This window comes from Saccopteryx leptura, chromosome 1, assembly GCF_036850995.1.
Source record: "Saccopteryx leptura isolate mSacLep1 chromosome 1, mSacLep1_pri_phased_curated, whole genome shotgun sequence".
NCBI lineage: Eukaryota > Metazoa > Chordata > Mammalia > Chiroptera > Emballonuridae > Saccopteryx > Saccopteryx leptura.
This window is the reverse complement of record NC_089503.1, coordinates 337,936,096-337,959,043: the sequence shown is the minus strand read 5'-3', so window position 1 is coordinate 337,959,043 and position 22,948 is coordinate 337,936,096. Positions and strand designations below refer to the sequence as shown.

The 22,948-nt window shown below is 36.2% G+C and overlaps 1 protein-coding gene across 2 annotated transcripts in view; it reads left to right on the top strand.

The window, feature by feature from the left end:
* Positions 1-22,948, top strand: part of CFAP206 (cilia and flagella associated protein 206) — a 43,882-nt gene that overhangs the window by 8,118 nt on the left and 12,816 nt on the right. For both annotated transcript variants that reach the window (XM_066361328.1, XM_066361327.1), the window contains exons 6-12: positions 577-735; positions 2,062-2,270; positions 7,590-7,709; positions 9,015-9,213; positions 10,803-10,943; positions 13,460-13,653; positions 22,508-22,648. In XM_066361328.1, coding sequence (XP_066217425.1) covers positions 577-735; positions 2,062-2,270; positions 7,590-7,709; positions 9,015-9,213; positions 10,803-10,943; positions 13,460-13,653; positions 22,508-22,648 — 1,163 coding nt within the window. The remainder of the gene's footprint in view (positions 1-576; positions 736-2,061; positions 2,271-7,589; positions 7,710-9,014; positions 9,214-10,802; positions 10,944-13,459; positions 13,654-22,507; positions 22,649-22,948) is intronic.

The window sequence follows — 22,948 nt, the reverse complement described above, 5'->3', positions numbered from 1 at the left end:
ATAAATTTTGCTATGTATTCTGTAATCAGATATCAGAAATTTAAAGAATCGTCTAAGTAATTCTTTTTTTTTTTTTTTTTTTTTCATTTTTCTGAAGCTGGAAACAGGGAGAGACAGTCAGACAGACTCCCGCATGCGCCCGACCGGGATCCACCCGGCACGCCCACCAGGGGCGACGCTCTGCCCACCAGGGGGCGATGCTCTGCCCATCCTGGGTGTCGCCATATTGCGACCAGAGCCACTCTAGCGCCTGAGGCAGAGGCCACAGAGCCATGCCCAGCACCCGGGCCATCTTTGCTCCAATGGAGCCTTGGCTGCGGGAGGGGAAGAGAGAGACAGAGAGGAAAGCGCGGCGGAGGGGTGGAGAAGCAAATGGGCGCTTCTCCTATGTGCCCTGGCCGGGAATCAAACCCAGGTCCTCCGCACGCTAGGCCGACGCTCTACCGCTGAGCCAACCGGCCAGGGCTAAGTAATTCTATAAAGACAGACCTTTTAATTTTCTGCTGAAGGAAACTTGTGATGTAAGTTTTGATGTTTTTATTTTTATCGTCTTGTCCTTTCTGTGGTTTGTTTCAGCTGCTCTACAGAGTGTTTTCCCCCAGGCTGAACTTGGGACATTTCTGACTCTTTCTAAGAAGGACAAAGAACGCCAGCTGAAAGAACTCTCCATGATCGTTACTGGAATTCGTTTATTTAACAGAGACACTGGAAAGGGAGGAGAAGGCATTGACGACTGTAGGTTTATCATTAGGTTAATTCTACAGGTTATGTAGGTTCAAAATTTAACTTGCATAGTGAGGAAAGTAATACCTAGTACACCACTGCTATTCTTTTTTTTTATAAAGTACTTTTTATTTTTTTAGATATTATTCATTTTTAGAGAGAGAGCGAGTGAGAGAGAGAGAGAGAGAGAGAGAGAGAGAGAGAGATGGCAGGAAGAACAGAAAGCATCAACTCCCACATGTGCCTTTGATCAGACAAGCCCAGGGTTTTAAATCGGCGACCTCACCATTCCAGGTCGCTGCTTTATCTACTGTGCCACCACAGGCCAGGCTGCTATTTTTAGATTTAAGGTTTGATTGTTACTTAGTTACAACTACTATTCATAATGTGTAGTAATTTTTTATTTGGAGGGGCAACGCTTAAAGTTTTATGTGTCATGAAGCTAATATAGGAGAGTAAACTAGTGAAAGGAATGAGGTTGCCTACCCAGAAACCAGCCTCCCCCATTCATTGGACTTTGTGTACTTGACCCCAAATCAAATAACCAGAAGGGAGTAAAACTCAATGACTTTAAAAATAGAAATCACCCTGAAAATAAAACAGTTGCTGATGCAACTAACGGAATGAAAAAGCCTAAAAGGTGATATTTAAAAATTTTTAAATTCAGGAATATTTATTATGCTGTAACACATTTATTATCTATAAGTGTGAAAGTACTCATGAAATATTTGATCAAGGATCTACCAGTAGCAATAACTTCCTTAGGAGTTTGGTTCACATATAGGCCCACTGGCGAAAGGTTGATATCTTTTACCAGATCATTGATCTAGTGCAGTGGGTAAATGTTTGCATTATATAAACTGTTCTAAAAGTCTAATCCCATTCTTCATAAAGTTCTCTATTTTGCTAGATTATTCTATTGTTTCTCAGTTTCCCAATGAGTTTCTTAAGTTTCATGCATTTTTCTTCTCTTTTTACCATCAGAAAAGAAGATATACAGAAGGAAAGATACAGTGCCTTTTCTAGAGTCACATGGTCAATGGCATATAATACCAAATCCTACCAATTCTTTAGGCTCTTCTGTATTTTAGTGCCAAAAACTGATCTGCTCTACCTTTTGGTTATTTTTCTGACAATATTTTTTTTGTTTGTATAGGTTTTTTAAAATCTTTTTTTCATGGTATGAAACCCATGAAATACATGCCTCATGGTTATTAATTTGGCTGACATAAAAACTAACTCAACTTAATGCTCAAAATATGTCCACTTTCTAGGTTTTTAATTGTTAATTTTTTTTTAGATTTCTTCATGTCTCTCTTAATATACTTTTAAAAACAGTGCCAACTATTCTACACGAAGTAATCCCAGCCACTACTCAACATATTGAGACTCAACTTCAGATTGCCCAGCAACAGGTATACCACTACACAGCCATCCTTGAAAAAGTAACAGAGAACCCACTCATGAGTCTAGAACTGCAGCCATATATGCTAAAAGAAGCACTCTATAATATGCGACAGTATGAGATCTTCCTTCAGATCATTTTGGTGAGTTGATGTTATAAGATCTGGCTTTTCCCATAAAATGCAACCTTTTTAAGTATTAGGGGCTGAAACAAAAGGTAGAACCAGGTCATTGATAAAGGAGGCAACCTTAATAACTGCCCAATTTATATTGCATCTGAAGGACCAGGAATTGAAATAGAAATCGGGAAGTTGGATGTTTCTTTTAATGAAAATATATTGATAGGAATTGATTTTATATTTGTTGATTCTGTTTGGTACTCAGTAGTATGATTGTTAGCATGCTGTAGTTGAGCAGTGGTGTGTGTGTATGTAAGTAAGTAATACTGCAGGGTATGTACTCGGAGCAAGTGTGTAACATATTGTTTGGCAGGTAGTTGGCAGTCAGATAATTTTTATGTAATTATTTGCTCTTATTGTAAAAACTAATAGAAAATATCTTTATTTCTGATGTTTTTAGAGCTAATGAACAAGCCAAACAATATACTCAAAGATTTGAAAATATGTTAAAGTGGTGATTTTGAACTTTTGAAAAGTAGCAGAGCCCTTTATTTCATACAGAAATGTACTCAGGATCCTAAAAATATAAGACAGGAATTTAGATGAAAGAATTGGAGGACTTTTCACCATGGAACATCCTCATGCCACCTTAGGGTTGCAGGGAACACAGTTTGTTAACAGTGTCATGACAACAAGTATGTTCCCACCAGTCATTGTTTTCATTTTAGCTTTATTGAGAAATTGACAAAGTTGTAAGATACTTAAAATGTACAGTGTGATAAATAAATAAATATATATATGTATATAAATAAAATACCCATTGTGACAGGATTCCTTGCACTGGATTAACATCCATCCACTGGTCCCTGTTTTTCAAAGCCTTTATTTTCCAAAAACCATGAGACTCAGGGTCAGTGGAACTGTCTTTTATATGAATTAATACTAATGTCTTGGCCCTGGCCAGTTGGCTCAGTGGTAGAGCGTCAGCCTGGCGTGCAGAAGTCCTGGGTTCGATTCCCGGCCAGGGCACACAGGAGAAGCGCCCATCTGCTTCTCCACCCCTCCCCCTCTCTTTCCCCTCTGTCTCTCTCTTCCCCTCCTGCAGCCAAGGCTCCATTGGAGCACAGATGGCCCGGGCGCTGGGGATGGCTCTGTGGCCTCTGCCTCAGGCACTAGAGTGGCTCTGTCGCGACACCCCGGATGGGCAGAGCGTCGCCTCCTGGTGGGTGTACCGGGTGGATCCCGGTCGGGAGTATGCGGGAGTCTGTCTGACTATCTCTCCCCGTTTCCAGCTTCAGGAAAATGGAAAAAAAAATACTAATGTCTTGAGGTATAAAATAGGATGTGTTCTGGTTTTTTCATTTTTCTAACTGGTACATTAATGACTGATTCTACTTCTGGATGCACTAGATCTGGCTTCTTTCTTTACTACCCCTATAGAGAATAGAAAGACAAACATCCAGATGACAGGACTTCGTTGCAACAAACTAGGAGTGTTTCTCACAACGGACCCACTGTCTCATTGCCTTCAGAATTGAGGATTCTAAATTAACTATTCAAGACCAAATCATTCTTTTGGGTAGATGTTCCCCTAACATTGACTTTTGGCAATCAACCTTATGTAACTGGTCAGATACTAAGGATTTTACAAACAATTTATCCAGAAGTGTATAGTGGTCCACAGGAGTAGACCACACATTTACTTTTGTCATATGGATTCAGAAGAGATATCATAAGAAAGAACCTTGGGTAACCATTACACACTGTAAAAATGTTTAAGAAAATGTTGTTCGTTATATAGTATCTTCTCACAGCTTTCAATCATGAATCATGTTCAGCCAACTAATGTACAGTCTTTCTTAAATTCTCATTGAACGTCTCACTCTCAGATTTAGAGGGACAGTGTTAAAATTCACATGCAAAGCCATCTAGTCCCTGACTTTTGTTTCTGGGAGTTTTTTGGTTACTGCTTCAGTTTTCTTGGTTGTAATTGGTCCATTCAGATTTTCTGTTTCTTCTTAATTCAGTATTGGAAGATTGTATGTTTCTAGGAATTTATTCATTTCTCCTCATTACTCAATTTGTTAGCATGTAGTTGTTTGTAATATTTTCTTATAACTCTTTGTATTTCTGTGCTGCCAGTTGTTTGCTCTTCTCTTTCATTTCTAGTTTTATTTATTTGGGTCCCCTATTTTTTTTTCTTGATGAGTCTAATGAAAGTTTTGTCAATTTTGATTATCTTTTCAAAGAACCAGTCCTTGTTTTTATTGATCTTTTGTATTATTTTAGACTATATTTTATTTATTTCTATGATAATCTTTATTATTTCCTTCCTTCTAGTCACTTTGGGTTTGATTGTTGGTTTTTCTAATTTCTTTGGTATAAGATTAGATTGTTTATTTGAGATTTTTCTTGTTTCTTAAGATAAACCTGTATTGCTATGAATTTGCCTCTTATGACTACCTTTTCTGTGTCCCATAGATTTCGGGTTGTTGTATATTCATTTTAATTTGTCTCAAGGTATCTTTTGATATCTTCCTTGGTCTCGGTGTTAACCCATTAATTGTTTTGTCTTGCTTCGTTTTTTTATAGAAGAGGGAGGGAGAGAAGAGGGGGAGAAGGAGAGAGAGAGAGAGAGAGAGAGAGAGTAGGAGGAGGAGCAGGAAGCATCAACTCTCATATGTGCCTTGACCAGGCAAGCCCAGGGTTTCAAACTGGTGACTTCAACATTACAGCTTGATGCTTTATCCACTGTGCCACCATAGGTCAGGCACAACCCATTTACTGTTTAGTAACATGTTATTTAGCCTCTGTGTGTTTTTCAGTTTTTTTCTTATAATTGATTTCTAGTTTTATACCATTGTTGTTGAAGATATATGATGTGATTTCAGTCTTCTTATTTATTAAGACTTATCTGTGGCTTAACATGTGGTGTGTCCTAGAAAATGTTTCATGTGCAATTGAAAACAATGTGTATTCTGCTGCTTTGAGGTGACGTTGTCTGGAAATATCATTTAAATCCATGTTGTCTAATATGTCATTTCAGGCCACCATTTTCTTGTTAATTTTCTGTCTGGCAGGTCTGTTCATTGATATCAGTGGGGATTTAAAGTCCCCTATTATGACTGTATGATTGTCAGTCTCTCTTTTCATGATGGCAATATTACGTCTATCAAGATTTGCTTTAAATATTTAGGTGCTTCAATATTGGGTGCATAAATGTTTATAAGGGTTATATCCTTTTGTTTATCTCTTTCCTTTATTTTCATATAATATTCACTTTTCTTTCTTATCGTAGCCTTTGTTTTAAAGTCTGCTTTGTCTGATATAAGTATTGCCACTCCAACTTTTTATTCATCTCCATTTGCATGAAATATCTTTTTTCATTTTTTTCCTTTTCACACACGTTCAATCCGTGTGTGTCTTTTGATCTGAAGTGGGTCTCTTGTGGACAGTACATATATTGGTCTTGTTTTCTTATTCATTCACCTACCTTATGTCTTTTGATTGGAGTATTTAATTGATTTACATTTAAAGTGACTATTGATAGGCACTTATTGAATGCCATCTTATTATACATATTTATGTTCCTCTTTTTTTTTTTTTTTCTTAAAGACCCTTTAACATTTCTTGTAATACTGGTTTAGTGGTAATGACCTCTTTTACTTCATCTTGTTTGAGGCTTTCTGTGCTTCCTGGACTTGTGTGTCTTTTTCTTTCACTAGATTAGGGAAATTTTCAGGCATTATTTCTTCAAACAGGTTCTCAATCTCTTGCTCTCTTCTCCTTTGGTACCCCAATGATGCCAGTGTTGTTATGCTTGATGTTGTTCCAGAGGTCCTTTAAACTTTCTTGTTTTTTAAAAAAACAGTTTTTACTTTGCTGCTTTTCTGCTACCTATGTTCCAAGTCTTAGATTCAGTCCTTTGCTTCATCTATTCTGTTATTTATTTCTTCTAATATATTTTTTATTTCAAATATTGTATTCTTCATTTCTGACTGGTTCTGTTTTGTGGTTTCTCTCTCTCTATGTTTTTTTATGCTTGCCATTTCTGTTGAAGTTCTCACAAAGTTTCTTGAGCATCTTTATACCCATATTTTTAGATTCTGTATCCAGTAAATTGCTTGGCTCCATTTTATTAGTTTTTTTTCTTGAGCATTTTTTCTGTTTTTTTTTCATTTGGGGCATGTGTCTTTGACTCCCCATTTTGTCTGCCTCATTGTTTGTTTCTGTATGTTAGGTAGCTGTATTATGTTTCCCAGCCTTCGTAGGGTGGCCTTGTGTGATAGGTGGCCTGTAGAGCTCAGCGTGCAATCTCTCAGATCACCCAAGCAAGATGCTCTAGGAATGTCTCTTGTGTGAGTTATGTGAGCCCTCCTATTGTAGTTGAGTCTTTTTATTTATTAGTTTAAAAAATTGTATTTACTTAGAAGTATTCAGATGTCAATAAAAAAGCTTAGCACATCATAAGAATAAATGTTAGCAATCATTTCAGACTCAGCATTCAGCACCTTATTTTCAGATTACTATTGTAGTATCAGAAAGATATTATTTGTCTTTTTTTTATTTTTTAGTGAGGGGAGGGGAGGCAGAGAGACAGACTCCCACATGCACCCCTACCAGGACCCACCTGGCAAGCCCACTAAAGGGTAATGCTCTGCCCACCTGGGGCCATTGCAACCAGAGCCATTTTTTAGCACCTGAAGTGGAGGCCATGGAGCCGTCCTCAGTGCCTGAGGCCAACTTGTTCGAGCCAATCAAGCCATGTCTGCTAGAGGGGAAGGGGGGGAGGGGTGGAGAAGCAATGGTCACTTCTCATGTGTGCCCTGACTGAAAATTGAACCCGAGACTTCCACATGCCTGGCCAGTACTCTACCACTGAGCCAGTCAGCCAGGGCCTATTATTTGTCTTTCAATGCTGAGATTTTTAAGGTTTTTCTACATTCTTGAATGCAATTTAAAAAAACTTGGTATCAAAATAGTTTTCAAAAGAATGCCTCTTAACATTATCATTGAGGAATGGGAAGATAGCAGCTATGCAAAGCTGTGTCAGAGGATCCACTTCACAGAAATTTAGTATAATTACATTTATACTGAATAAGAATACCTGCATATTTTGAGAAAAAAATATAACCATTGTGTTTCAAAAGATTTACCCACCTAACAATTATTTCTAGAGCACTATCCATATAGCAGTATTGTTCTTGGTGTTGGGAATACCACAGAGAAGAGATCCCTGCTCTCACTAAACTTACCTTCAGGGAGTTGGCAAGGTTTAAAACATACAAGATTTTTGTAGTGAATTTATAAAAAATATTAGTGCAAATTACGTTGTCTTCACAGTCAGAAGTGATTACTTGTGCTCAAGAAGTGGAAATATTGACAAAGCAGTTTTCAGCCCAACTTGAACAACTAAAAATGATTATAAACACAAAGACAGCTGTCCCAACTTCACAAGTCTTTGTAAGTATATGTCATCAACTTTGATCTTATTTAAGGGTGGTGAATATACTTTTATGTCCTATAAAATTAAATCAGAAGTGATTATAATTATACAGGGTGGGGAAAAAGTGGGTTTACAGTTGTTCATATGGAAAATAATATAATAATAAATAGGAATACAAGAATAAATTGTTTAGTGTACTCACTTTTGCCCCACCCTGTATTTAATATTGGTTTTATACAAGTTGACCCTGTTCTTTATGGTTATTTTGTAGTAATAGAATAAGTTGCATGAGAGGATTCCCCTGGTAGGCATTTGCTACTAAAGAAAATGCAGACATATGTAATAATAACCATAATACTAGTATTGTCTGAGACAACAGAAATAATCCATAATACAGGCTTGAAAATGTGTTCACAATAGCTGGTTGCTAACTGCCTTCAGCAAAGAGGTGATACAACTTGCAACTTTTCTGAAAAGACATAAAAGAATCACTTTAATTATCAGGCCAGCAGTTATGCTGACTTTTCTGATTATCTACACCATCTTACGGACAACTCTGGTAGCCCCATGGAGGTATAAGATGCACATGCAATATTTTATAGAGCATTTGGAGGTTTTGATAGTTTTCCATACTCATTCCCAATATTTGGTTATAAAAACTAAGAAACCAAAGGCTAAGTTGTTTCACTTATAAGTTGAACCTGATTAATTTTTTTGTTCTATATTATATGTCAATGACCTTTCATACAAGTAAAAAATTATCTTATTGACCTAAAATCTTTAACTTGTAACTTACAAGACATATTCCAAGATATATTGCTAGACTTTCCATGTTCTTTCGAATCCTATTAAGCCAGATAAATCTAATTATGAGTCAAATTTAGCTTTTTTTTAAAAAAAAACCAAAAAACCACTTTCTTTTTTGAGGTGAAGCACCAATAAATCTTTGTGCTTTCAGGCCTTCAGGAAAGAAGAGGGAAGGTTTGTTTTCTCCAAAGTGTGCCTTTCCCTCTAGTTGTAGCCACAAGGTCATTTGTGGTGTCTACTATTCAGATAAAGCCAGGTGATGAAATGTGTTTGTTTGTTTTGTTTTGTTTTTTTGAGTAAATTAACTTTATAATAATCATACCAAAGTAAAATGCTTTGAAATAAAATGTTTATTTTCTCATAATCTTTGAGTTCAGTTTCTATCTAGATTCTGTTTTCTAACTTTATGAGACTTTTACTATCTTAAGAAATAATTTCTTTACAAATTTTATTTATTTTCAAGACTACAGTGATTATAATTTTATCAAACAATTATACCTTTTTTTCTTCCTCAGCCCATCTTCATTGCACTTTCCAACCTGTGGAGGGGCTTTCAGGATGAAACCGTTTTGACGGGTATCCTTACTAATTTAATTACTAACCTTGAGCGATTTCTGGGCACTCATGAACTACTCTTTCCTGGAAAAGTAATACAACATCTTCTTGCTGAAGTGACTGTGAAAACTGATATGTGTCGACTGAAAGAACACATGGGTAATGGAAATCATTCAGTATTTCCTCTTACTCTTAAAATTACTTCTAGAATAAAGTCACTCTTTTGTTTTAAATTTTTCATATTATATCTTTCTGATAAAGTATAAACATTTTCCTTGATTGTAAGAAAATTTTTCTGTATTGAAAAGTTGGAAAATAGAATAATGTAAGCTGGATATCTTACTATCCAGAAATAACCATTCCTAATGCTAGTATTGTGGTTAATAATTATTTTCTGTGATTATGTGTGTCTATTGTAGTCTTAGTGATTTTTATTATTGATTTGTAGTAGAAAGGATATTAATCCTTGCTATATTTGGTTTCATTTCTTTGTAATGCTATTTGCCATGTATCTATCTCAGATTCAGGTTGAAATTTATAAATCAATAAATTTTATCTTTATAAAATTAATTGAGCTTATTTTAGATCCTTTAAGAGATACAATCATTCTTGAAAGGCTATCTTTATCAATTAACTTCTTTTTACCTTTTTGGTCCCTCCTATCTTAAAGACAATTTAAAATACATGAGAAATGCCAAAACAGAGCCTGGGACTGGAATTGTCTAAAAAGAAAGTTTTTCTGGAAAATGAAATTAGATAATTTACTTTAAAATTTTTGTCTTCAAATTTGGTTTTTATAAAAGTGGAAAATAAAAATGAAGCAGCAGTTTCCATTTTCAAACTGTTAGAACACATAAAATCTGAACACGAAATCAGAGACTCAAAGGCATGCTTCAAGTTAAAGTTTTTCTTACTGATTTTATTTTAATTAAAACACCATATTTATGCAATTACTAAATTAAACTGAAAAGTTTATATCACCTAAGCAGTAGATATTAAACTCAACCATATCAGCAAGACAGTACTTTGCAACTTAGATTTTGATTAGATTTTGATATGTTGTTTCCACCACCATACAGCAAAACTGAATATTCACTAGAACACTATCAAGATACTGCTCCAGTGAACTGAGACCCAATGCTCTTCTGAACGAACTTAATTTACACTTGCCACATGCAATAACTGTTCAAGACTTTCTAGCATATCAGGAAAGAAAGAGGGAAGGTTTATTTTCTCCAAAGTATGCTTTTACTTCTAGTTTTAACCACAAGGTTATTTGTGGCATCTGCTGATGGAATACAGAGCCAGGCACAGAAGTATAATAGAATAGCAACAGGTAAGACTCTGGTGTATCAGTGTTTGTAAATGCATGCTTCTTCTTTGTGTAAAAAGTATTTAGTCAATTTGCTTATCAAATGTTAGCGAACCAATACTGGGAAGAATGTTTACAAGTATACAGAACAAAAATTGTCCACCTTGCTTTGAAAATTAAGTTACAAGGAGATATTTCCTTGACTCTTTCCAATCAGAAATCTTTCACTGTTTCAAGAAGCAATATTCCTAGTATGTAAGCATCATATTCAAAGTATATTATTTTGCCGCCTAGTATAAAATGCTGCCCCATCTTGAATGAAGTTAATCGCTCTCTGTTTTAGTCACATAGCAGCCAGTTTCTTCTGCTTATTTCCTTGGGTTGTTTACTCTTCTCATTGAATAAAGTTTTTTCTTGTCCTCCTCTTTCATTTTAGAAGAAAGAGTACATCCAGTAGATTTCAGAAAACAAGAATGGCTTTTCCCAGAAACAACAGCAAATTTTGATAAATTGTTAATTCAGTATCGGGGATTTTGTGCTTATACTTTTGCTACAACAGATGGTCTTCTCCTTCCAGGTATAGCATTGGAAATAATGTCGCTCCTACTTCCTTAATTTTTTTCTTGAAGTACTGTCATTGTCACTTACTCACTTTTTAAAACTTAATGGAGTCTGATGGTGAGCTAGGAAAGGAGCTACAAAGGTGATCCAGACAGTATTTATCCTTGACATTCTCATAATATAATCTGGTCAACTGACATAAATGAAAAATGATAATACCAATGATAAGTGGTGAAATGTGTACATAATAAAATATGGATGCTGCAGTATCATAAATGGGGCCAACTCATATGTCCAGTGATGGATCCCAGAAATGTTATATGACAGTACTAAAATACATCCTCCTCCAAAGTAATTACTTGAAAGAGCATCACTAATTTGACTGATAAGTTTACTTAAAAATATTCTTTACCACTTTATGGTTACATTCCACTAACATAGATCAGGATTTCAGTATAAGGCAGACATCACTAAGAAAATGGCCAGCCTTTTATCAAGTAAAATTTCTTTTGATATTACTAGAGCTTCTTCAAAACAGAGAGTAAATGAGAAAGTTTTTACTGGATTTATTAGGCTAACTTCAGTTCACAGAACCATGCAGGTTTCAAATATGCAACTCAACAAAACACTATCTGCACGCCGCGTTGTGGCACCCACTGCCCAAAGCAAAGTCTTTTGCCGTCGGCATTTATTCCCACGTATCCACCTCCACATACTCCTATTGGGATGGAATAAGTTATTATCCTAAAAGTCCTGTGTGAATTTGGGATAAGAAGTTGGCTAGGAGTAGAATGAAAACAGTTGACAAGACTGTGTCTCATTTTCCTAATACTATTAAGCTCCACCTTCTTTTTCTTATTTCCTTTTTTGTATTCCAGAGTTGGGTATTACTTTTTTAATTACAAGTAAATTATTGGGAATTTGTGTATACAGGCTAGTGAACACATAAATTGACTAATTTTTATAGTATTGGATTTTTCATAATGAGATTAACAAAAGGTTTGCCTCAGGGAACTGAGAAAACAGTTTTCTGAGACCCCTGTGAGGGTTAGTGATACTGGGGGAAAAACAGTCGAGATCCATGAAGTAGTAGAGCAATAGGATATAGATAGATGGTTTCTTTCTTCTCTTTTCTCTTCTGCTTTTATTTTTCTCCCTCCCTCCCTCCTTCCCTTCTTTCCTTCTTTGAGTCATGAGAGACACCAACACGGAGAAACATGGGTGTGTGGTGATAAGAGGTAGCATGATGTGGTTGAAAAAGATACAGACTAAGATTCAGAAGAGTGGTTTCTGGTCCCAGCTGTACCACTAATGAACTGAGTAACCTTGAGCAAATATCACGCCCTCTGTGGACCTCAATTTGCAAGTCAGAAAAAGAAGGACTAACTAGGAGATCTGTTTGGTCCCTTCCAGCTTCCACACTCTATGATTCTAAGAAAGGGGAAAATAGAAAAGTAGAGGGCTGTGGGGCTGGGGTTTTAAAACCCTCTCTGAGTCAGCTAGTTCTAACTACTCTATTTCTGTTTACTATATTATTTCTACTCATTACATTATTTTCTGGGCAGCAGCCTCCTGTGCTGCCTCAGAGCAATTCTATAGCACTTCCCTCCTTCTGTTGGGGACTGCAGACCACAGGAGTTAAACCCTAAGGTAATGCTGTGGCTTACCAGTCAGGGTACTTTTCAGATGACCTCATCGCCACTCTTCCCCTTGCTCAGGCCTTCTGGTTACTCTCGAACATGCTAAGCTTCATCACCTCAGAGCCTTTGTGCTTGCTATTCCCTCCACTTGGACTGCTCCAGCCCCAGGTAGCTACACGTTTCACCTCTCATTTTATCCAGACTTCCTTGATCACCCACTTGAAAATACCAACCTCATCCGCTTTTCCTTCCTATGTGTATAACTCCTTTTATTGAGATATTTTTCTGTAGCACTGATCACTCTCTGGTCTGTGGTGTCTTTGTTAATTTGGTGTGAACGGGGACTTTGTTTTCTTCAATATCCTCAATGCTAAGAACAGGGCCAATAAATATTTGTTAAATATATGAAGAAATAAAAGGTAAGACATTATTGCTGTTTTCATTATTAAACTCTGTGGATATTTAATAATCCATATTTTATGTAGTACCTTCTCACAGTGGGAAATATTTTCTAACATGCAAACTTACATTTTGGAAAAGCTGTCCCATTTTTGTAGTTCTTACACAATTATTTTGAAAACAATGCTTACATGGTAGTTATTACGTCAAAGAGATTTGAGAAACCTGCCTCATGACTGGCTCCTCATAGGAGATTTTTAAACACCTTGTATTTGAATAGTTGTATATTTTTATATAAAATCATGCTTTAAAATAAAAACATATAAAAATAATTTAATATAAATTTCATATAAACTATAATTTACAAAATGTCTACAAAATTGCTTATTGCAACATTCTAACATAAGTAAAATGTTAAAAATGGAATATATAGAAAATGATTCTATAGTTGTAATATTTCACAGCTCATTTGATTCCTTTTCTTAATTTTCAGGAAATCCAGTAATTGGAATTTTGAAACATAAAGAAAAATATTACACTTTCAATACCAGAGATGCTGCATGTGCATTTGCAGAAAACCCTGAACATTACATTAATTTAATTACAGAAAAGGCCAAAAAGAATGCAGAATTAATTCAGCTACTGGAACTTCATCAACAGTTTGAAACCCTCATTCCATGTTCTGAGGTAAGCAGGGTTGATGTTTTAAGAATTTGTGACATTTCAGAATATGATTAATTCAAAAGTTATATTTTTGTTGTTCCCAAATCTAGGCAGAGACAGGGTCAGATGAGGGCTTTAACAGGTTATCTGAAAGGAATTCACATCTGGAGATAGAAACTAAAGAAATATACAAAGAATAGTGAAAACAAGATAAGGAAACAAATTGATAAATTGGACTGGAAAAATCTGGAAAAGACTACATTTAGATAAATAATTGAAACTACAGTATTTTCTTATCTAAAATTGAAGGAGCTCAGCACAGGTAACATATTGATAACTTATACTCAGAGTTGTAAATAATTTAACATGTTTACATCCCAAGTCTGAAAGTCCACAAAATGGATTCAAAGGAGTGTTTCTTTGTATGTCAGAGCCTATTCATTAGTTCATTCATCAGCTGGTTACTGTGCACCCGCCACTAGTGGCATGGGGGAGTTAGCGGTCTGCAAAACAGGTAAAACCTGCCTGCGTGGGGCTCCCACTGCTGCCTTGTATTCTTCTCATTTTCTTCCTCTTTGTCTCTCGTGTTTACTGTTCACCTTTCATTGTTCTTCTGTCTCTTCTCTTGTTCAGTTCCTCTCAAGCTCACTAAAATAAAAACCTAAAATATATAGTTAAAAAATTTATTTTTTATTTTTTATCAGTGTTTTGACTATGAAGCATGTAAGTTTGTGTACAGCTGACCAGGCTGGCAGGGCCCCAGCAGTGACTGCTAAGAGGACGGTTGGGCTAGTGACAGGAAGACACAGAGGGTAGTCTGAACACTTGGCAAGGAGACCAGCAACAAGCTAAGGATAAAGTGGTTGGAGAGTGGTAGAGGGGCTGCTGTGGCGGTCCAGCCCCGGACAGTTCAGCTGTGCTCTTACTCTGACAGAGTGCTACCAGTCTGTTATTGTGACACAACATTGGCTGAAGGGGATCTCCAGAGCATTCTTGGTTACACCTGATGTAGAAGAGATGAGTGTATTCAGTATCCTTCTCTGTAAGTGCCAAGTGGTAGGCCTATATTTTTGACGCAACTGAGAATTTACTCTTGAAAGGATTACACCAATTTAAAACTTTAGTCCATGAGGCTTGTCACTTACCCATCATCCGACTAGCATTTGTATAACCTAAGTTTATAATTTTTTTCCAATTTGATGAGTTTAAAATGGTATATTATTATTGTCTTTTAAAAAAATTTTATTTAGAAAATTAACAGGGTAACATTGATCAATAAGAGTACATAGGTTTCAGGTAAATATTTCTATAGCATTTGAACTGTTGATTATGTTGTATACCCATCACCCAAAGTCAGATCATTTTCCATCACCTTATACTTGTCCCTCTTCACACCCTCCCCCAACTCCTCCACATTCAATCCAGTCCCCTTCCCCCTCCCCTACCTTCCCTTCCCCCGGTAACCACATCACTTTTTTATCTATGTCCGTAAGTCTCAGTTTTATATCCCACCTATATGTGAAATCATACAATTCTTAGCTTTTTCTGATTTACTTATTTCACTCAATGTAATGTTCTCAAAGTCTGTCCATGTTGTCGTAAATGTCACTATGTCATCGTTTCCTATGGCTGAGTAGTATTCCATTGTATATATGTACCACTTCTTCTTTATCCAATCCTCTATGGAGGGACACTTTGGTTGTTTCCATGTATTGGCCACTGTGAATAATGTTGATGAACATGGGTGTCTTTACATACAGTGTTTTAGAGTTTTGGGGGTAGATACCCAGTAGTGGTAATGCTGGGTCATGTGGTAATTCTATTTTTAATTTTTGAGGAACTGCCATACTTTCTTCCATAATGGTTGTACCAATTTGCATTCCCACCAGCAGTGAATGAGGGTTCCTTTTTCTCCAAGGCCTCTCCAACACTGTTATTACCTGTCTTGTTGATAATAGTCGATCTAACAGGTGTGAGGTGATATCTCATTGTAGTTTTGACTTGCATTTCTCGAATACGTAGCAAAAGATGAGCATCTTTGCATATACCTATTGACCATTTGTATGTCCTCTTGGGAAAAATGTCTGTTCAGGTCATCTCCCCATTTTTTTTTTTTTTTCTGAAGCAGGAAACGGGGAGAGACAGTCAGACAGACTCCCTCATGTGCCCGACCAGGATCTACCCGGCATGCCCACCAGGGGGCGACGCTCTGCCCACCAGGGGGCGATGCTCTGCCACTCCGGGGCGTTGCTCTGTTGCGATCAGAGCCACTCTAGCGCCTGGGGCAGAGGCCAAGGAGCCATCCCCAGCGCCCGGGCCATCTTTGCTCCAATGGAGCCTTGGCTGCGGGAGGGGAAGAGAGAGACAGAGAGGAAGGAGGGGGGGGTGGAGAAGCAAATGGGCGCTTCTCCTATGTGCCCTGGCCGGAAATCGAACCCCGGTCCCCCACACGCTAGGCCGACACTCTACCGCTGAGCCAACCGGCCAGGGCCCATCTCCCCATTTTTTAATTGATTTGTTTGCTTGTTTGTTACTGAGCTTTGTGAGTTCTTTATATATTTTGGATATTAACCCCTTATTGGAGCTGTTGTTTACAAATCTCTTCTCTCATTTAGTTGGCTGCCTATTTGTTTTGTTGTTGGTCTCTTTTGCTGTACAGAAGCTTTTTCGTTTGATATAGTCCCATTTATTTATTTTTGCCTTTACTTCCCTTGCCTTTGGGGTCAAATTCATAAGTTTTCCCTATGGCCAAGGTCTATGAGCTTAGTACGTATGTTTTCTTCTATGTAATTTACAGTTTCAAATCTTATATTTAGGTTTTTGATCCATTTTGAATTAATTGTTGTGCAGAGGGACAAACTGTAGTCAAGTTTTACTCTTTTCATTGTGGCTTTTCAGTTTTCCCAGCACCATTTATTGTAGAGGCTTTCTTTTCTCCCTCGTGTGTTTTTAGCTCCTTTGTTGAAGATGATTTGTCAGTATAGATGTGGTGTTATTTCTGGGCTCTCGATTCTGTGCCATTGGTCTGTTTGTCTGTTTTTCTGCCAAGACCATGCTGTTTTGATTATCATGGCTCTATAGTATAATTTGAAGTCAGGAAGTGTGATACCTCTGGCTTCATTCTTTTTCCTCAGGATTGCTTTGGCTACTTGGGATTTTTTGTGATTCCATACAAATGTGGTAATTTTTTTGTTCTATTTCTTTAAGAAATGACATTGGGGTTTTGATGGGATTGCATTGAATTTGTATATTGCTTTGGGTAAAATGGCCATTTTAACGATGTTGATTCTTCTAATCCATGAACATGGAATAGTTTTCCATTTCACTGTGTCTCTCTCAATTTCTTTCATTAATATTTTATAGTTTTCAGTATAGTTCCTTCACATCCTTTGTTAAGTTTATTCCTAGGTACTTTATGTTTCTGTTGCAATTGTAAAAGGAATTGTTTTTTGGAGTTCATTTTCCAAAGTTTCATTGTTGTCATATAGAAAAACAGTAGACTTTTATATATTGATTTTGTATCCTATGACTTTACTATATTGGTTTATTGTTTCTAATAGTTTTTTGGTGGAGTCTTGGGGTTTTCTATATACTGGATCATGTCGTCTGAAAAAAATGATACCTTTACTTCTTCTCTCTGAATATGGATGCCTTTTATTTCTTTCTCTTGCCTGATTGTGCTGCTAAAACTTCCAGAACTATGTTGAATAAAAGTGGAGATAATAGGCAGCCTTGTTTCGTTCCTGATTTTAGAGGAAAAGCCTTCATTTTTTCACCATTTATTGTGATATTCACTGATGGTTTGTCATATATGGCCTTTATTATGTTCAGGTACTTTCCTCCTATTCTGATTTTGTTGAGTGTTTTAAACATAAAGGGATGTTGTATTTTATCAGATGCCTTTTTTGCATCTGTTGATAGGACCATATGATTTTTGTTCTTTGTTTTGTTGATGTGGTGTATTACATTGATCAATTTCCATATGTTGAACCATCCTTCTGCTGGAAGGAATGAATCCCACTTGATTGTGAGGTATTATCTTTTTAATGTGTTGTGTTTGATTTGCTTGTGTTTGATTTGATTTTGTTTAAGATTTTTGTATCTATATTCATTAGAGATATTGGTCTGTAGTTTTTTGTGTGTGTGTGTGTGTGTGTTGTCCTTGCTAGGTTTTGGTATTAGGGTATGCTGGCCTCATAAAATGTGTCGGGGAGTATTGCTTCTTCTATTTTTTGGAAGACTTTGAGAAGGATAGATACCGAATCGTCTTTGAATGTTTGGTAGAATTCATTACTGTAGCCACCTGGTCCTGGAATTTTGTTTTGGGGGAGGTTTTTGATAATTGTTTTTATTTTCTTCCTGCTTATAGGTTTACTTAGGTTTTCTGCTTCTCTCCCACTCAGTCTAGGAAGATTGTATAGTTCTAGGAATTTATCCATTTTCCCTAGGTTGTTGAATTTGGTGGCATATAATCTTTCATAATATTCTGCTATAATCTTTTATATATCTATGATTTCTGTGGTAATTTCTCCTCTTTCATTTCAGATTTTGTTTATATGAGCCCTTCCTCTTTTTTCCTTAGTGAGTCTAGCCAGTGGTTTGTCAATTTTATTGATCTTTTCAAAGAACCAGCTTTTTCTTGTATTAATTTTTTCTATTTTATTTTTTCTCTATTTTATTTAGTTCTGCTTTAATTTTTACTACATTCTTTCTCCTGCTGACTCTGGGTTGCCTTTATTATTCTTTTTCTAGTTCCTTAAGGTGTGATGTTATATTGTTTACTTAAGATCTCTCTTGGTATAAGCCAGTAATGCTATAACTTATTATTGTCTTAATTGTACATTTTTCTGATAGTAAAGTTCAACATATCTTCTTAAATCTATTACTCATTCAGATTTTCCTTTCTATACATTGACTATACATAACTCTTGCCAGCATTTTCTTTTCTATACTAATCTTTCTGTCTTTAGCTTATTGATTGAAAGGAATTCCATGTCTATAATAAGTATTAATTTTTTATGGGTTATAAAGGTTACAGATATCTTTGCCCTGTCTATCTCTTCTTGATTAGCTTTGTCAGTTGAGTCTTTCACTGAAGACATATCCTTAATTTTAATGTAGTCATATCTATTAATTCTTCTTTTTTATTAAACACTGTGCTTTATGAAGTCTTGTTTTAGAAACCTTTCACTGTCTTGAGCTTATTCATTTATATATTCTTCTGTTTCAACTTATTGTTCACATTTAAGTTTTTAGTCCATTCAGAGGTAATGAGTTTTAATTTTATTTTTATTCATGTAGTGAGTCAGTTTTCCCAACATCATTTACAAATAATATATGGTTTTCCCACTAAATCTGATGCTACTTCCATTGTATTAGCAATTCTCATCTGAAATGAGTTTGTTTCTAGGCTCTCAATCTTGTTTTATTGGCCCATTTGTCTATCTCTATGCTGAGATCATAATGTGTTTTTTTTGTTTGTTTGTTTGTTTTTTGTATTTTTCCAAAGCTGGAAACGGGGAGAGACAGTCAGACAGACTCCTGCATGCGCCCGACCGGGATCCACCCGGCACGCCCACCAGGGGGCGATGCTCTGCCCCTCCAGGGCGTCGCTCTGTTGCGACCAGAGCCACTCTAGCGCCTGGGGCAGAGGCCAAGGAGCCATCCCCAGCGCCCGGGCCATCTTTGCTCCAATGGAGCCTTGGCTGCGGGAGGGGAAGAGAGAGACAGAGAGGAAGGAGAGGGGGAGGGGTGGAGAAGCAGATGGGCGCTTCTCCTGTGTGCCCTGGCCGGGAATCAAACCCGGGACCCCTTGCATGCCAGGCTGACGCTCTACCACTGAGCCAACCAGCCAGGGCCGATCATAATGTTTTAATTGCTCTTAAGCTGTTATATACTTTATTATCTGATAAAGCAGGTCCTTTTGCCTTTTTTTTCCTTCAAGATTATCTTGGGCCTTCATACATGGATCTTAGTATGTCCATGAAAAATTTTTTCTTTTGCTCTCTATAGTAATTTTTTTTTGCCCTTGTAAACTTTTTGATGAATTTGCTAGCTCCCCTGCCCCCTAAAACGCTTCCTGGATTTTAACTGGCATTGCATTAAAATAATATAATAACTTGTGAGGAAATTTATGTCTATTATATTGGATTGTCCCATCCGTAAAACAGTATCATTCGTTTAGATTTTTTTTTTTACCATTAGTAGTTTCATTAATTATGCCTTAAATTAATGATTTTATTTGCATTTTATTCTTGGCCTACTTCTCAAACAATGAGATAACTTTTTTTATTTTTCTATTTTTATTTATTTTAGTTTGATAAGTGAGAGAAGGGGAGATAGTGAGATAGACTCCTGCATGTACCCTGACTGGGATCCACTGTGCACCACCCTCTGTGTCTGACACTCAATCAACCAAGCTATCTTTTAGTGCCCAGGGCTAACGCTTGAGCCAGTCGAGCTCCTGGCTGTGAGAAGGGAAGGTATAAAGAGGAGAGGGAGAGGAAGAAAAGCAGATAGTCACTTCTCACGTGTGCCCTGACTGAGGATCAAACCCCAGACATCTGCATACCGGGCTGACCCTCTATCCACTGCCAACTGTTTGTTTTTTTAGAAAAGCACTTATATATCAATTTTGATAAAATAAAACTAAAGGCTACACAAGGGTAATATGTATCACTCATTTTAAATAAATAACTTTCACTTTTAATTATATAATATTTATACCAACCAAAGGGTATGTAAAATGTATTACTGTATATAAGCAATGAAAAACAAACATCTGTGTGTCTATCACTTACAAGTATCTCATAGAATACTTGTGTCCCTTTCCTTCACAGTAGTAACTACATTATGAATTTGGTGTTACTCATTCCTTGTCTTTTTAGTTTTTGCCATTTATGTTTGTATTCTTAAACAATGTATTTCTGTGAAATCACTAGGTCTTTTGCCCAATTTTCTATTGAATTATATGTCTTTTTCTTAGTAATGTATAGGAAGTGATTTTTATTAAGAAAAACATTTTGATACTAATGCATTGTGAGATGAATGTTTCGCAGATATGGCCTGCCAGTGTATGGTTTATCTTTTCATTCTTTGTCGTGTCTTTTGATAAACAAAAGCTTTTCATTTTAATATGTAATTTGTCATTTTTTTCTTTATGTCTTAAATTTTTATGTCTTGTTTAGGAAATCATCTACCCTTAGATCATAAAAATATTGTACTAAGTTTTTATTTTAAATATAAATTTGGCTTTCATACTATAATCTTTAATCATTTGGATTTGGCTTTTGTGTCTGGTGGAAGGTGAAGATCTAATTTTAACTTTTCTATTTGAATAGTGAATTATCCCAGACTGTATGTTCAATACTTTCTTTTTTCCCACTGTGTCTTGTATACACAGGCTTATATTTCTTAGGCTTTCTATTCTGTTCAAATATTCAATTTTTTAAAAATTCCTGTGCCTATATCTTACTTTAACTTTTTAAGTCTTAATATCTGCCAGAGTAAGTTTTCTCAGAGTAAGATAGCTTAAAGACAATGAAACATGTATGTGATGTCTAAACAATAAATAGTTTTCCAATAAAGAACAACTTTTCCATGTATCTCTGGTCTTTATTTTTTCCTTTGTTTCATTTTAATTCATAACACTTTCAGTGACCTTCAATACCCATAGAAGTAAATTTTCTCCCTCTAATACTGTAGTCCTTATTATTATTTATTTGCCATTTACTTGCATTATACATTATTGCTAATTATCTTTTCAGCATGTTTTTATCTACCTCACTAAATCATATGTTTAGTTTGAAAGTAAAAACTATATATTATTTTAAATGGTAGATACTGATATCTGTTGCTTGACTTAGGGGGGAAAATGCTCCTTTTTGCTCTGATTTAAACCTCTATCATTCCTCCAGCAACTTCGTATCCATCATAATTGTATCTTGTTTAGCATGAAAGTACTGAATACTTAATATTTGCATAGTAATAGTGAGCTTCTGGGTATCCCAGGAGAAGATCAACATGTTCAACTAAAAAAAAAACCTTTTGGGTAATAATCTGGGTATGTATGCCTAGTTTGAGTTTAAAGTAAACCCTACAGATGTTCCAATACTGTAAAGAAATGTGATTTATACCTAATATTTAATAGCTAATTTAAACTTCTGTCTGTTTCCAACAAGGTATTACTTATCTTACTAGTTGTGAAAGTCAGAAAGGGGGCATTTGATGTGGCAATGAGTGATGTTGGGTTCCCAAATCCACCTCATACATTAAACTCAGAAAATCAGGCACAAAGCCACAATACCCCCCAAAATAAATGACTTATAGCTCACTAATTATGAGTTATTTTCTCTACTGGTATTTACAAGTATATACCATGTTCAAAAATTGTTGTTTTCCTGATATTTTGTCAGTCTTAGATGAATACTTCATTATTGTAAATGGTTTGTTTTTTTTTTTTAATGTTTTTTTTCCTTTTTGTATTTTTCTGAAGCTGGAAACAGGGAGAGACAGTCAGACAGACTCCCGCATGCGCCCGACCAGGATCCACCCGGCACGCCCACCAGGGGCGATGCTCTGCCCCTCCGGGACCAGAGCCACTCTAGCGCCTGGGGCAGAGGCCAAGGAGCCATCCCCAGTGCCCGGGCCATCTTTGCTCCAATGGAGCCTTGACTGCGGGAGGGGAAGAGAGAGACAGAGAGGAAGGAGAGGGGGAGGGGTGGAGAAGCAGATGGGCGCTTCTCCTGTGTGCCCTGGCCAGGAATCGAACCCAGGTCCCCCACACGCCAGGCCAACGCTCTACCGCTGAGCCAACCGGCCAGGGCCCGTAAATGTTTTTTTTTTTACAAATATTAATTGAAAAATTCCATTTCTTTAGATGAAAGATGTTAAACAACGTATAAAACCAATTACAAAGAGTGAAACTGGCACGCAGACGGATACACACATATTGCCACCAACAATTGAGAGATCATATGAGTGGAATGAATGGGAATTAAGAAGAAAAGCTATAAAATTGGTTTGTAACAATATTTTCTAAAATTACTTTTATGTTGGGAAATGTTTATATGTTGTTACTCATAGAGTTGTTAAATTATTTTTATAACATAGTGTGTTGTACAGAGTTCTTTGCTGACATGAAAATAATGTAATTTATAATTTGTCAGCTTTACATTATAAAATTGTCTTCTAATTTTAAACATTTGTAGAAATACAGAAGCATGAAACTACTGTCAAATTATATCAACCAATAACTAAAAATTCTGTGGCACACCAAAAATGTATTTTTTGTTGATCTGACAAAAAGGTATAATTTTGA